This window comes from Maylandia zebra, linkage group LG2 (genome assembly GCF_041146795.1).
Source record: "Maylandia zebra isolate NMK-2024a linkage group LG2, Mzebra_GT3a, whole genome shotgun sequence".
Lineage (NCBI taxonomy): Eukaryota > Metazoa > Chordata > Actinopteri > Cichliformes > Cichlidae > Maylandia > Maylandia zebra.
In genome coordinates this window covers 34,212,615-34,229,808 of record NC_135168.1, presented here as the reverse complement: position 1 = coordinate 34,229,808, position 17,194 = coordinate 34,212,615, and the positions used below count along the sequence as shown (strand labels likewise).

The window sequence follows — 17,194 nt, the reverse complement described above, 5'->3', positions numbered from 1 at the left end:
TAGATACGTGTGTCCCTCCTGTGTGTGTCTGCGTGTGTTTGTGATTCTGATACACATATCAGAATTTGTGGTTTGTCTATGGTCTCCGTATACCTGTGAGTCCAGATTACATCAATTACTGATTTAGCATTAGGCACAGCACTCAAATGACATTTGTTATACAGTATTGATTCTTTCAAACCTGTTTGTGTGAAGCCCTAAAAATACATTTGTGAGGGCTCTTGGTACAATTCAATTCAGCTGCATTGATTATTTTTTTCTTATTTATTTCTTTTTGGCATGTCAAGCAAACCCGGACTATTGAAAAAAAGAATCACATACACCCACACAAAGAAGCAATTTTTTAATACCGCGCTTCTGTACACAGGTTAGGGAACAGCTGATGTGGAGCTGGAGCTGCTGGGAGGCAGGCATGTGCAAGGGCACCTTGACACCTCTGACTTATATATATATATATATATATATATATATATATATATATATATATATATATATATATATATTTCCAGCGAATACTGACATATCCTTAAATGAATTTCTTTTGTTTTCCCAAAAATCTGTCGAATATATTTTTTTCCTATCCATCAAAACTAACAGGATGCTGTTTTAATACTTAAAGTGTACTTTTTTTAGCCATCAAGTCGTCTATCCATATTTCTATCGTAAACCGTTATGGTCACTATTAAGGAGGCACCTTTTCCAAACACCGGCCCAATAGCCCGTCAGATGCAGGAGCAACTGTCACAAACATCCCTCTTTCATGCAGCCAGCATAGACACGTCTGTCATTTAAAATTTGGCTCATGCTAAGCAGAAGAACAGCTGCAGGGCATAGGAAACAGAGAACAGGGAAGACGTGAGTGCGTGAGTTGTTTCTGACAGTTCCTCCTGTTGCGTGAGTATCAGCCCCTTTAGGAATTGAGTTTCTCTCACTCTCTTTCTTTCTCTCCTTTTTTCTGCCGCCCAAAGCTCTTTGGCCACAACAAATGCAAATCAACATCTTGTTCATTCATAAGAAAAGCCTGGTATGGATAAAAATGTCAGCTCGGTTCCAATGAGCTTTCCTGCAGCTGTATGCAGTAAACAATTAGTTGCTGACTTTTTGGACATTGTTATGGGTAATTGGTGGTAATGCATTTAAACTTAACTTTGTGGGGTTCTCACATATTTTTTTTACAGTGCTGCCATCTTAGGGAGGAGCCACCAAAACAGGCAAATGATAGTCACTCATAATAATCAGGTTGATGAATTACATTCATTTAAAATGAAGCACAGTTACAGATAGGCACCATTAGACAATGTTAAGATTTCGATAGTAAACACACACAGGCCTAACTGTAAGAGTTAAGAGGTTAGTAATGAAACTCTCAGAGACTGATTGCAATCCGCTGTGTGTATGAGTTTATCAAATATCTGCTAACTCCCACATTTATCATTTATTTATCCCACAAAAAGAGAAAGTATAAAGAAATCACCAAGGCTGCTATCATACACCGCAGGTAATTTGTCACAGTTTTACAGTTAAATCATTTGTTACATGGATGCTCGGCTTATACACGGCTGTTGAAATATTATAATTTTAGCGTTTAGTGGTGGGCAGCCGATCAGGAGCACAGAGCTTTAAATTCTTTTAAACAGTTAACTTCACGAGCAAAAAGTCATAGATATTTCTCACTCGCATAGTATGATCCTTGGCACACAGGAGCTCACTGTCTAACTGCTTTTATGCCGACAAGGCCAAAATGGATGAAAAGGAAAGATGAAGCAGAGAGAAAAGTATCCTTTAGTGTTTTTGTTTTTTGTAGTTTAGTTACTTTTTCCAGATGTACCATCCTTCACAGTAAAAATTTTTACCATACCAGCCCCAGTGAAGATGACTGTGTAGCTCAGCCAGGGAGATTCAGAGAGACTAGTTTTTTAAAACGGGCACTGACAAAGTTATGAGTAAACACAAATCATTGTGATATCTGCTAGCTAAACTCACACACTGGTGGCCACTGACAGCTCAGAAAAAGCAATGGCTAGCTTTTATTGTGGCTAAAGAGTTCAGTCTCTTATTGGTGATGTGGTGGAGGAAATGCTACCAGTGTCAGCTTGATATGAAACGGGTTAAAGTTAATACATGGCATAGATGATAGGATATTCAATACTCTGACTGAAACTGCAAAACCTGATGTAAACAGTGTTCATTTTTGATAAGGCAAAAATATGTTAATGAGTAATTCTCTGTAGGTAAGGCTGTAATGTTTATTATCATTTGCAGTTGATTTTTAATGGCAGTAAACTTGTAAATTAACAAATTCCATTTTAATGACAATAATTTTCTGTTATTACAAGTTCATTTCTAATGGACCTCATAATGTAACAAGATCCATTTCAATAACAGTAAACTCTTCTTGTTTCATGCTTATTTTTAATGGCATAAATGTTTTAATGTTACAAATTTCCTTTTAATGGCAGTAATTTTGCAATTTTGGATGTTTTTTAATGTTATAATGTCACAAAACACTTCTAAAAGTAACATTATTATAAGGAAGTGTAACAAGTAGAACCTGAATTCTGGGTGCTGGTGTTTCTAAATTGCTCCCCCCGGCATTAATTTGTATGTATAGAGAGCCTGAGCTGAGCTAAGCTGGAGATGTTGGAACTGGGGTTATTTATATAACCAATAATAACAACCTTAAAAAAGGATAAATAGCTTCTAAATGAGAATCAGCAGAGCTTTACCTCGCAGTTATAGCAAGTCAGAATTTGTTGGGCATTATCCCTTTCTCGTTTTAAGTGATAATAAAAATGGGATGCAGTGAAGCCCTACTGTCTTTCATTATTTCAGAAATTATCTAAGGATTTTGCAAAACCAAGTCACTTTTGCAAATTTGCTAATTCCTCGAGGTGAAAACCCTAATTATGACAAAATGTCCAAACACTCCACAATTCCCACTCCATCTTACGAAAGTCCTTTAGCAGCTCTGAGCTACTGTAATCCCTGCCAGAGAAACAGACTGTTGCCAGGGCAACCCCAGTCCTGCCACCATGGCAGCTGTAACTGTGGCGAGGAGATACGCAGTGCCAGAGTGGACAGGTGTTGCCGGGGTCTTTGAGATCAGTTTAGGTCTCTCAGCCCTGCGTCCAGTGCCGTTACACATGTGGAGCAACACTAACGAGCTGCTCACACACAAACAGACTCAACATGCTACCGGTGTGTACTGCTATCAAGACTCGGACTGCTGAGCTACGCTAATGCTTATGTCGAATTAGACAGGCGCATGGTTGTCTTGCCAACTCGGAGCAGGAGGTCTCTGTCGCATGGTTTTTGTGTTTTTTTTTTCCAAACGCACACACTGAAGTGATGAGAAATGACTCATATTCTGTGAAACACTGTAACCTGCTGTAGGGCAGAGTAATGGGGCACTGCACAAAAAGTCAAACAAGCTCCCGTTACCTTTTATTCAAGCAGAACATGGAGGACACCGCATCAAATTGGTCCTAGAAAATTGTAAGGGGATATATATAATGTGTGCTAGTGGAAAGCAGTAGCTGAGAGAGTGTCCATTTATTAGCAAGAGCATGAAGAAAAGATAGTTCTGTTACTGAGTCAGTGTGGCGAGGCGCAAAATGTCTATTTCAGGGCTTGCTTTAAGTAGGGTGACTCACCAGGCTTTGGAGCACTAGAGGCTGCATATGTGTGTGCGTGTTCATGGCGTGTACGCGCGTGTATTTTTCTGTGATATCCCTGTTTTTTCTCCCACTCTCGGTTCCTCACTCTCCCTCTATCTCCGTCACACACACGTGCCTGACCGGAGGGTGCAGGTCTGTGACAGGTTAGGCATTTTGGGTATGGGCCATCCTCGCTCTCTGTCTTTCCCTCAGCTCCTAGCTGCAAGCTGGCCTTCGTGTGGGTACAGGCACCGTCTTCAATCTGTTTGGTAAATACTGAGATAAGTAAGGCCCACCCATCGCCATAGCAGAAAATAGCCCAGACCAGACCTGGAAGTGCAAAGATACCATGCTCTACTGAGAGCACGGTGAGGATATAAAGTGCCGAGAGAAGATCACGAACATAAATTAGCTATTTTAAGAATTTAGGGGGTGTGAAAGAAATCAGAGTGACAGACAGACAATGAGAGAGAGAAAAATGAAGGGACTGAGGGAGAAAGGCAAATGAGAGCTGGAAACCGCCTCCTGCTGCTAGTAAAATGTCAGTGGAACCCTGGGGATGCATTGATTAACCTCTCTACACCTAATCTGCCTCCACCACCTCCACCTTTCACTGAAGGCAAAACACACAGATTAATGCTATGCAGCTGGACCAGCAGATGAGCCCTGCATAAACATGCTATTGAGTACTAGTTAATAGCTCAGGCTCTAAAGACTTCACAGCACCCGGCATGCCACAGATATTTATTTCCTCTTTCTCTCTATCCTCCCACTTTAAAAACCAAAATTAAATCCAAACCATGGATTAAATTGATTTTAATTCAGACAAAATTCTGTTGTGGGATGTGGTTAGTTCAGTTTGACTAACCACATCCAGTGAAATGATTATTTTTTTCGATTAGCCTGATCGTTTCTCAATTTCCTGGATATTCATCTTACTATAACCTTAGACTCAGAAAAGCTTCAGACCTGCACACGATAGCTCTACAGGCTAATTACGATAATTGCCTATTGGACCATATCACTCTTATCCTACTAGCAAATGTAGGCAGGATGGCGACAAAGTTTAATTTGTCGCTTAATAGACGCTGTGTAACAGCAATGAAAAGATAATTGGATTGATGTTTTTGCTGATTTCATTGTTCAAAGGTTTAAAGACTAACACCCTGTATATCTGCTTGTTTTTCTGTTCTGTCTCTTGCAGTTTGCTCCCAGTTCTCCAAAGGTGTGTATGCCATCATTGGCCTGTATGACAGGAAGACAGTCAACATGCTCATGTCCTTCTGTGGAGCACTGCACGTCTGCTTTGTGACACCATCCTTCCCCATTGAAACAGCCAACCAATTTGTGATCCAGCTCAGGCCCGAGCTGCAGGATGCGCTGGTGGGAGTTATCGAACACTATGGATGGTCCAAGTTTGTCTACATGTACAGTTCCAACTCAGGTAGGAAAGCTGCTGGCTCTCTGTTTGACTTGATGTTTAGGCTTGCCTCCATCGTTACAAAAAAGAAGGATGTCAGAATCTGACGGTGGAATTTCTCTCATGAAAACGAGCATGCGTGCAGACGAAGACAGCCAGTACCAGTAGTTAGACCAGCCACCAGTTGTCATCTTTATATTGCCATGGCGACAGCAGCAGGGTCAATTTTAGCCATTGTGCAGCAACAAGCAGTCATCAGAACGCTTATTTTAGACCACCACTTTTTTACAGACAGGGAGCACCGAATAGAAATATTGACCTGCACTGACTATCAGATAAATCGCACAATGGTACGAAAGATTAAGCTTTTTATTGAGCGCTCCTCAACAGAGACCAGGGTTGCTGCAGTTCCTTTGTCCGTCCGATGAAAGAAAAAAAGGAGTGCTGTAGCATTTAAATTGAACATTTTAATGACACTCCTGCATAGTCAGACAAGAATAAAGTAGCACACCTGTCAGCCTCCTGCTTCTTCCTCTCCATCTCCCCCAGAGCCAAACAGCTATAGCTTTCCCCATAATGCCAGGCCATCTGTCCCAGGTGTTGTGGGTTTTGGAGCATGACCATGATTTGTGTATTTTTTGTGTATGCCCAAAAGCAGGCGCACTTCAATACATTTAGGCTGTATGACAGCTTATTGCAGCTTGTATCTGCTTATGTGTTTGACTTGTGTGTGACAAATAGCAGATTTAAGTCAGCTTTAAAAGACAGATGCCATTATGTCATTCCACACAGCACACAATCAAGCAGTGACAGTAGAGATTTCACAGCAGTCTTTGGCCTGTCAATGCATGATGACCGTAGCGGCCACACATGCCCCTCAGATTATTATTATTTTTTATCTTCTGTGATCCATTTATTAACTACTCACGAATTCTGCGTATGCCTGTGTGTGTGTGTATATTTGTGTCTGAGAGGGTCACCCCTGTGAGTAGTGGGATGGAGCCAGCAGAATCCATATCAGTCGTCTCTGTTGCTTGGATACTATACTGCAGTCACTCTTCCTACATGGTTATTTAAAGCCTTTAAAAGAAATCGTATTTAGTTTGATCAGTTTGTGTAGTATGGTATAGAGCAGCTGTGTTTGCCTCTTCTAAATGTTTCATCAAACTATGTTTTATTAGGTACACTGCATCAGTTAAGTTGACAGTGCCTTCAGGAGATGTTGTGAATTGGCACTATATAAATAAAACTATATTGAATTGAACTGAATTGAATTTTCTAGCATGAAACTCTCGTACACTCTACAGTGTATCTCTTGTAAGTTACAACAACATATTATGGTACAGTACAATTTAAAGTATAAGGTTTACCATAACCATACAAAACTATTTGTCATCATTTGTCTGTACTCTGTCTTAAAATTCATTATGAGGAACAAAGTGCAACCATATGTCGATAGTCTATGGACCCTAAACTCCGTGTCCTTTTTTTTTGGAACTATAACAAGATCTCAGCTTTTGTAGGAATGTCCTCTACATGAAACAACACTGAGTATGAACACTGGCCAGAACCTTTACTTTGTTTCAGGAGCTTTGGCCACATCATAGCATAGGCTGTAGCGGTGAGCACTGTGTGTGAACTTTCTGTGAGGAGGAGCCACAGTGCATTTATTTCTGTGGTTTTCTCTTATGACAACAAACAAACAACCAAACAAACAAACAAAAATGCTAGATTATTGTTGCCTACAATGACCCAGGACACAAAAACAAATTTTGTGAAGTTTCACTTCCTGGTTTAAAAAAGTCCAGTTATTGGCAAGGAATCAAAGTTTAAACACAGCATAGCTAAACATTAACATTTTAACACTATTAAATTGAGAATTTAAAAAAATACAGTATTTTACTGTAAAATTGGTGTGTTGCTCACTTAGTAGATGTACTTTCAGACCAGACTGTTACTGTGTAAACCTGCATTTTTCTGATTTAAAAGACCAAAAGCTCTCTAATTTCTAGTCTAATACATTCATATTCAATGTCTACCTATGTTAGCATTTTTCCAGTGTTTAATCCATTATCCAAAGCAGTCAAGGACATACAAATATATCACATGCATTATCACTCTCCTGCCACCTGAGAGGCTTTAGTATTTCCCCCCTTTTCTATTACCATTTGTCTTGCTCTCTTACAGCATCCCCTAATAAATGTGCCTATCATTTTTATTTTCAGAAGCCAAGAATGGGAAAACAAATTTGATAGCCCATTAAACCTATCATAAACAATATTCAGGAAATAGTTTGCTAAAGTGTTATTTTCTCTGTTCTTGATTGTCTGTTGCCCTGGTCGCCCATGTACTGCCTCTGGCCAAAAGGGTGCTTACGACAGCCAGATTCCATTATGATATCATTCTCTCTCAGTATGCCTTTGAGGGAACATTTTTGTGAGTTCTCCTGTCAGACTGACTTTGATTTAGAGGAGTGCATCAAGCACATTTAAAAATGCGAGAGGATATTTGAGGTAAATCAGTCGGTCAGTGAGGCAAGCAATCAATACATCTGTAACAAAACAAATGAAAAATAAAGAAAACATTAGAATCCATTAATGAGATTCAAACACTAATTTTAGCACACCTTAACTGCTAACCAGCTGTATTCCAAGGTAAAATCAGATTAAGAACTAAATAAGTATATTAGGTTTTTAAAAGAAATAGAAGAATTTAAAATAAATAGCAAAAGAATGAAAAGATGAAAATCAATTAACTTCTGGGTTCAATGTGTCCCAGTACTAAAAGTAGCTGCTAATGAAAATAATGAGTAAATTCACAGAGTTTCTCTTAAAGTCGGGATTATACAAAGATTTTACACAGTGGCTGTATGGAAATAGGTAAAGCTAGAAATGGTGTGACTTTTGGAGCTAGTGTAACTAAGTATTTAAATTTCCCACCATAATAACAGTGACTGCATAATAATAATAATAATAAATTGTGCATTTGCATGTGTGTCAACTCCAAATGCTGAGCTAAGATAATGTTTGTGGTCGATCTCATTTAAAATTCACTCACATCTTCCAGCCAACGCAATAACACTGAACTGAAAAAAAAGAAAAAGAGCACAGCAGTGCAGCAGTGCAGCAGTGATGAGTTTGGTCGGTCCAGCTTTCATCAGCTGAGTGATCACACAAACAATTACAGCTCTTCCACGGTCTCGTATTATGATTCAGTTCATTTTATTTTTCACATCTCAGACTTGCAAAAGCATTCACAGACATGGCGAACTTCCCGGCGTTGTAGGTGTAATTTGTAAAAGCTGAATAATTTTCACTGTTAATAATTAAGCGCAAAGTATGCCAACATAATAAACTGGTAGGTCCGTGTTTTCAAATATTTCATAGACTAAAGTATGGCTTCAGATTTATGCAACTAACTTATTTATTACAATTTTATATTCATGTTTAAACCATTTCCAGAGTAAATTATATGATTAGGTCTGCCGATTTTGCCCATCATTTTCACTGAACCAAGCACAACCTTTGAGAGAATGAGTTATACCTGGCGACAGGGTCACCACCTTTCTGTCTTTTGAGCTGACTCAGTCTTAAGCTGGAACTCTTTGCTTATAGTTTTATTTACAGTTTTCTTTATAGTTTTTGATGAGCTCTCTGGGAGGATTATCATATTTGGGAACACGGGTCCTGGTTACAATGAGTGGTGCTGTCCATGGTGCTGAAACACTTACTACAGCTCGACTCCATTAAAGTACAGCCGGCCTTGTGACTTTATTCACAGCTCACTATCTCCTGTCTCCCCGTGCTCATCACTCTATCGTTCATCTTTCTGTTAAATGCGTCGGCACCATGAGGTAAAAAGGAATAGCCATGTACCAACCCCTCTGTATCAGTTCCATTCAGCATTCTCACATTCGTCTGGTTCCCTAATTTATTTACATGTGCTATATTGTGGTCATATATAGAGGTGAAACACCATCCATCTTTTTATTTCTTAATGACCTGTTGTCAAAAAAAGCAGCGTGAATTGCCTGGAGAGCAGCTGGTGCGCATTCTAATAAGACCAAGCAATCATCTTTCAGAGGCTGTGACTTCATTTCTCATTCTTCTTTTGACAGGGTCTGTGTTGTTGCTGCTGTTGCTGTTGTTGTGGGAAAGCCAGTATTTGCGTGCATTTATCGTAGAATATATGTGAACCGCGTGATGTGCGGAACGAAGGAGTCTTTAACAGCGCTTGCCAGCTAAGTAACATAGAAGCAAACACAACTACGTCGTGTATCAGTTTGCAATTCTAAATTTTGTGATTGCTATAATTCATTTGGGTAATGGCTGCCAGTCTGCCGTGGGTGAAATTACTTTATTTACTCTGTGGAACAACTGCGGCTGCCAGCTTGAGAGGAATCTGATTGGTCTGCTGCCAGCAGCAAAGAAGTACAACAGTGACTCAGGTTGTAAATCAGAGCTCAAGATCAATGTGTTCCATAATCACCTTTTATATCCTGTCTTAGCATGAGCCTTTAGCTTTTTGGCTGCTCTACCTGCTTCTCTGTGATGCTCGAATGAGTCAGCAGGGTATTGGTGACAGTGTAATTGAGTAGAGCCACCTGTAATTGGGGCTTGGAGGACGGACTTAAAGCTTACTGTGAGTGTGTCGTCTAGCTGATTGTTTGTTACCATGAAAATGGTGATTATTTAGCCCGGCGGTGTGCGAGTTGGAAATGTGCACCTGTATATGTCAGTGTGCTTAATGGACTATCGCATTCGTTACACTTTATCACCAGAGCTACAAGGGAGATTCTGATGGATAAGCTTATCAGGGGCAGTTTGGGTTTCTGTGCAGCTTCTGTTTGGCTCACAAGTTGTCTTAATTTATCTTGCAGTACATAATATAACTACACAAAGCATGAGGTTACCCCGCATGTAATTTATTTCGCATGCTGTCTAATAAGATGTAGACACTGTTGGATTGCTCCCAGTAGATGAATACCAACTAGTCATTCATCATCTTTGCAGAAGTTCTGTTACAGGTGCCCACACAGTTACCTCCAGAGCTTTCTTTGCGCATTTCAGTTATTCCGTACACTTGGCAAAAACACATGTTCTCATTTGCTTGTCTTCCAGGTCTGTCTGTGCTGCAGAAGGTTCTTGACACGGCAGCAGAGAGGAATTGGCTGGTGACCTCAGTCAATGTGGAGACCATATCGAGTAATGCCTTTGCGAAGGTGTTCCAGGATTTGGACAAGCGAAAGGAGGGCCAGATTATCATTGACTGTGAGACTGAGAGACTCAACAACATACTGCAAATGGTAAAAACATTCACTCTTTTTTATGTTTTCACAATGTATAATCAAATTTTAGCATAAAAACGTGGCCTCATAGCACAACAAAAGCATACAGCTGTTCTTTTAGACAGATGTCAAGCTAAGTATTAGTTATGTATGTGGCTTAAGTTTAAAAGAATTCGTCGGACATACAAAAAAGGCACAAACATTTCAGGACAAATTTATACACATTTTTATCAGATAAAGAAAGGAGGGGATATAAATTTAATGTGGTGGTTGGCTGTTGGTCTATTGTGATGTCTCGTCTGCTGGAGCATCAAGGACAGTAAAAGATAAATAACGCAGCTTTGGCATTTGAAGCCAGCAGTTCTCCCATGATAGGATCATCACTTTCTCACCTCCGCATTGTTAAAAGGAAAAGGATCCTATCATCGCAATTGACTGTTCACAGCCCCTTCCATCAAACACAGACTGTCCAACCATAGCTTAGCAACTGTAACTAGGCAGAGCAGGTCCCTTGAACTCCAGATTATATCACGAAGGCGGTGTCTCTTTGTTGTTACCTTTATAAAGGGTTATTAAAAACACAACAGGGAGATAATATGAAGAAAATGGTTCTGACTAATTATTCACAAAAACAGTAGTTTGGCTAAAGGAAGATATCACAGTAACCACCGCAGTTTACACATGATCCAGTACTAGGATGTTATGTTGGCAGTTTCCTTAGCAACTGCTAAAAATAGTGTTTAAAAATATGAAAAGTGAATGTTTATACGCTTGTAAGAATATTGTGATGGACACACACACTGTGTCATCACCCACTGGTTTTTGAAATGGCGTTTTTTGCAATTAGGTTGTTTGGAGCCATAAATGAATATAGCTGGATGAGAGGGAACAGCGCTACATTATGGGCTAATGCTAGCTAGCTTTATTAGCAAAGTCCACAGACAGCTGTATGGGTGCATTTCACCGACAGTAGCTACAGTTTGTTTTTCTCTTGTTTAAATCACTAATTTGTTAGTCGTGTAACCAAGAGAAAAAAGTTAGACTAGTGTAAAAGATCCTAAGAAAACATTTAAACTGAGTCCACATTACAGCAAATATGTTATGTGTGTTACAGGAGCAATATGAAATTGTCAATCGTGTTCCTTGTTCAATATTATTTGGAAGCCGCTGAAATGTGGGCCATTTTTTGTCCTTTATAAAGTTACAAACACACAGCATCAGATTAGATGGCAGAGTATGTCTAACCTTTGTGATACTAACAGCAGCCGCGTTGGTTTACGCTTGCTAGCATTCACATCCAGAACATGATTACACCTGGCTATGGATGCTTGGTTATGTTCCTGTTATTCTCCAGGTTTTATACATCAGTGCTAGTTAGGACAGCTGTCATCAGTTTATTTTTCCCCAGCTTGTTATCACTGGTAGAAAGAACGTGAGTAGGGTGCTGGCTGTGTGTCAGGGCTGTAGCCCCAGGTAGTCGCCAGTGGTGTCATCTTTGAACCATCTTTGAGCGAGTAACTGCCTTTCTGCATTAATTAAAGAAAAATAATCCATTAAACAGACTATTATTTCTGACACAGACTAGCAAATTTGGCAAACATTCAAACATCTAGCTCATAGGTGTCAAACTCTGGCCCGCGGGCCACATTTGGCCCGCAGCCTGATTACATTTGGCCCGCGAAGCCATACCAAATTACTATTAGAGCTGGCCTACTGGTATTATACAGCTAATATATATATTGTTTAGTATTAAGCTTTGCTTGTTCCATATTCAGTTTTTCAGCAAAATGTGTTTGAGTCCATAAGAAAAGATTCATTCTTATATCTGGAGGAATAAATATATTTCAATAACTATTAACGTTAGCCTGCAACTTTGTTCCAGTTTTGAATTTTGGCCCACTGTGTATTTGAGTTTGACACCCCTGATCTAGCTGACTAGTCAGGCTCATCCCTCATTTGGTTATTGGAATTAGCTCAAATGCAGCCTAGCAGACTGTGAACAGGCTTCCATAACAATGTTAATTCAACTCAATGTAGTTTTAGCTTTATAACGCCAAGTCAGTGGTGCTGTGAAGGTGCTGTTATGGTGTACAGTGTTTTACATTCAGCATTGTTAAAATCTGCTAAAAAGACCAGAACAGAACATTTTTATGCTGTATAGTTTCAAATTTTAATACTGAAGGGGATTAGTTGCTTTTGGAGACAGCCTCAGGTGACAGTTTAGCTCTTGAGATTTTAAGGGCAGATTATTAAGTGTTGTTAATAAGAAGCAGTAGATACATTAAACCAATAATTTAGGATACAACATCTACACTTTATTACTAAACTGTTACATTTCTACTATTTATTAGTCTTCCACATTAAACGTCACCTCTGTGGATGCCCTGCCACGGACAGTCTTTTATCATGCACATTATCATGAATGAAGTACTTAGGTTCAAGAGACCCTTTTCACAGGGTTCTCAGTTTAAAATGAGCAAACTGGAAACATTAAAATATATTTTTCATCTAACTCATGTACAGTTCCCGAGTTTAATTACCAGGCTGCTAAGAAAAGCTGTCTTTCAATCAGCAAAATCAGTGGTTGCTGACTCAAAATGAGCTGCTTTTATTCAACCGCTGTCTGAAACCAAGAACCCGTTATTTCAAAAACTTTTGTTCACTTTGTTGTTTTTTGTGGGGGTGGGGGGGGGGGGTTTACTGCCTTTTACAAGCAGGCATTCTGGCATAATATGAAGGCACCAAGGTGTGATTTGTTTTGCTTGCTGATTCCACGCATGTTATCAGTCTGACTGTCATAGTTCTTTATGTTTGTTCCAGAGAAGAAAAAAAAGTGCACACACATCCCCATCTGTATTTGTAGGCTATCACTGCTCTGTGTGAATGTTATTGATGGCCTGGTGTCTACAGTTAAGGTTATTGCATCAGTTCTCACCAGTTTACAGAAGCTGAGCCCGAGAAGTTCTCCATTCAGACAGCCACCATCAATCACCGACATCTGCTCCCTGCCTCCACGCTGCCCTGCCTGTGCACCCATCCAGCGAGAAACACATATATACACAACACCTCTGCTTGGTTTGCCCTTTAAACTCACAACTGATCGCATCTAATTCATCTCATACCGTACAGATATTGTCTTACAATACAGCCACTGACAGTATATCACACAAACCGAGTGTAGAGGCAGTTTCATAGAAAAGCCACCGCAGAGATGTTTCAGTGGGTTTGCCAACTGAGAGACAAAAAGGGTGACCTGCTCTTTTTGGGCTGAACTCTGAATGACTCTTAAAATCTGCATGCATAATTTAAAAAAAGCTACTCAAAGCCAAAACTTTTCCATTTGACAGTCCAGTGTGGCTGTGTGTTTCCCCCTGTTGTACGGTGTATTGGTGTCAGTACTGGTTCGTGTCTCTCCTCCCTCCTTCTTGTTTTTCCTTGCCTGAGGCTTGGCCGCAGGGCTCCCCTCGTGTTGAGGTCATCATTAATAACAAATGCCACCTTCTGTCATGACCTACGGCATCATTAGACGCACACGCGAACACCACACAAACAAATGAGTGCACTTTGCACTGTATACACAAAGCAAAATGCTTGCAAAGAGAAAGAGAAAGGAAAAACCATGTTTACCACACTGCCTGCATGGAGAGCATGAAGCAAACTTCATATCCACCGGGTTAAGGCTGTTATTAAGCTTTAAATTAATGCTGCTCACTTGACCTTATTTTATGCGACTGTTGTCAGGACACACACACACACACAACCAAATTTGCTGTAGCTATATGTAACACTTCTGGAGTCGTTACAGTATACTAGGACCAGTTAGGTTCGACTACTAGAGCAGTAATGAGCGTAGCATGTAATAAAGACCACAGACCAGTAAATACGTTTAAATTGCCGGCTTATTATTTTGTGAAGACAGAGAATAGACAGTTATAGACACATTACATAAAACATTCAACATCACACATTTAAGGAAAACAAGATGTTTTCTTTCCCCTTCTTAGTTCAGTATGTTCTGTTAGTTCATCCTATTTATCTCAAAACCTTTTATTTGGCTTTAGAAGGATGTTATTCTCAACCTAGGTTATTGTTTTATTTATTTCAAGTTCTAAGTTCAAGTTTATCCTTTGATCTATTTGCATTAACACTGTGTTATTTTAAATCAAGTTCAGTTCTTTAGGCCCAAGATTTAATTTAATCTTGGTCTAGGTTCACTTTTAAATTCTCAACCAGTTCTTATTTTGTTTTAACCCAACAAAATTATTTACACTTCCATTAACACCATTACAGCATTAAAATGTAAGGTTGACCAAAATAAATTACAAAAATAAATAAATAAATGTAAAACTGAAAACAATTCAGCAAAAGGCTGAATAAATCCCTTAAACAAACAAATAAACAAAAGAAAGTTGTCTTTGTGTCCTTTAACTATTAGTCCTGGAATTACTCCGAATGATTATCCAGTGCTTTGAAAAGTCCGCTGTTCTTTTGCAGAGGTGTATGGATTAATCCTACCAGTTTTATCAGCGAAAGAGCTCAACGTCCAGCAGGGGGCGTTTTCCTTTTTCCTGCTCGGTACAGTTCAATGGGTCCGTGGGTGGCTCGCCATCTTGTTTCTCGCTCAGCGGATCAAACTCCGATTCTAGCTCAGCATTTCCCGATCCAAACCTTAATGGCCTACCATAACAACAAAATAAAGTGCATAAACATTCGAAAATAACACACAGGTAGCCCTTAAATAACAGTAAAAGTCCGTTTTTTCCAGCTTATTTAGCCGTAAATGAGGTGATGCCAATATGGCGCGCTGAAACACCGTCAAAGGCCTTTGAACTGCAGCCTGTGTGTCGTTTAAGCACGAATCCACCGTTTTTAACATAAAACAACATAAATCTGCTACCTTGGCTCTCCATTTGCATGAAATGAGCAATATAATACAACAAAAATTTCTTGCATGAAATAAAAGACAATTTCTGAACTCACCAAGTCCCGTTCGGTTATGTTCACAACGTCACCAAGGCAAGGACAGGTCGGAAAAACAAAAATACATTCTCCAGAGTACAAAAATGGCTTTAAGTAGATTTTTGGCTTATTTTTACTATTTTTTCACTCATTTAAGCAGCAGCTCTGCAAGGACTGTCTGCATTTCTCCCTCTCCAGCATCAAAAAGAAGGAACAACCCGATTGGGTGTGGCTAATCACAGGAGTCACGCTGCAGCGTGCCCTTTCACAATAAGAGTCTCAACACATATTTTAGCCATTTTACCTGAATTAACATAAAACACCATGAATTAGCAAGTTCTGTACCCTTTTAACATGCTTTTAAACACAAATGAAATCCTATACCATGAATTATATCATTGCTGATGTTTTTAATGAATTTTCTAACCATTATGATCTATTTATTGACTATTTATCACCTGTAATATATTTCTTATGACTGTTTTTACTAACAGGCTTTTATTTGTTGTTAGCTATGTTAACCAGGGTTACACCCTCCCCTCTTAAATGTATGCTAGCCCCTTTGCATAATGCATACTCAGACTACCTGGATATCATGGATTTCAATAGAGCCTGTGACAGCTTCACTTAAGCTTTGGAACAAAGACTGAACTATGCCAACAAGAGGGTTGCCTAATTGAGGGTATGTTAAGTGCTTGGGCTTTGTTCTCTCTCGGGATGATCTTCTGACTGATTGCTCTGCTTCGGGGTCATTTCTTTCAGTTTCATTGTTTACAGGTTCAGTTTCATTCACGTGAGTTTGAGTTGCTTCCTCATCATTAGTTTTCGTTGAATCCGATGCATTGTCCATTTCATTTGGTGGAGTTATTTGAGCTCCTTCCTTTGCAGGTTCAGGCAAGTTTTCCATTTCAGGTGGTTTCTCCATTTCAGGTATTTTGTCATTTTCAGGTAAGTTTTCCATATCCGGTAGGTTTCCACAATCAGGTAAATTTACAGTTTCCGTCATGTCCATGTGCTCTTGAGCAATATCAGGCACTGTCACATCTTCTGAGACTTGAGAATTGTCTGATTTGGGTTGCTCATTAGCATGGTTTGACTTAGCCTTGGGAGGAAAAACTACCTCGTATTCCTCAATCGACCTTGAGATCTCCTTGGGAGGAAGTGGAGGGTAATACAGAGGGTAGTTATCCTCCTCAGAGTGGTATTCAAGTTCAGGTTCATCAGGATCAGTTGTTGGGTGTTGACGTGTTCTTGGCCGATGAGGCTTTACTTGGACTGCTGGAGGATTTTCAGGGGCAGTTGGCAAAAACCCACAAGGTAACAAAAGGTCTCTGTGGAGAGTTCTAGTGGAACCTTGGTGATGCTCGGGTTTGACTGTGTATACTGGGAGGTTGTCTTTTTGGCTTACAACCACGTGGACGACGGACTCCCACTTATCAGCCAATTTGTTTTTTCCCCTAATCCGAACATTCCTTACAAGCACGCGATCTCCGACACCTAAGACAGATTCGGTTACATGTTTGTCATATCTAGTTTTGTTACGTTCAGCAACTTTGCTTACATTTTTGGTAGCCAGTTGGTAGCTCTCCTGAAGGTGAGATTTGAGGGCTTTAACATACTGTGAGTGAGATTGCTGCTGGCGATGGTTCAGGGGGACATTGAAGGCAAGATCAATGGGTAACCTAGGCTGTCTGCCAAACATTAACTCGTACGGCGTAAACCCTGTACTTTCATGTTTGGTGCAGTTATACGCGTGAACGAGTGGCTTAACAAAGTCACGCCAATGTTTCTTGTCTTCGTCTTTGAGTGTACCCAACATGTTTAGCAGGGTTCTATTAAACCTCTCCACAGGGTTTCCCCTGGGATGGTAGG

General features: G+C 39.8%; 1 protein-coding gene across 3 annotated transcripts in view; it reads left to right on the top strand.

Moving 5' to 3' along the window:
* Positions 1-17,194, top strand: part of gria1a (glutamate receptor, ionotropic, AMPA 1a) — an 89,034-nt gene that overhangs the window by 16,102 nt on the left and 55,738 nt on the right. For all 3 annotated transcript variants that reach the window (XM_014412132.3, XM_004541131.4, XM_004541132.3), the window contains exons 3-4: positions 4,861-5,100; positions 10,197-10,381. In XM_014412132.3, the coding sequence (XP_014267618.1) occupies positions 4,861-5,100; positions 10,197-10,381 (425 nt within the window). The remainder of the gene's footprint in view (positions 1-4,860; positions 5,101-10,196; positions 10,382-17,194) is intronic.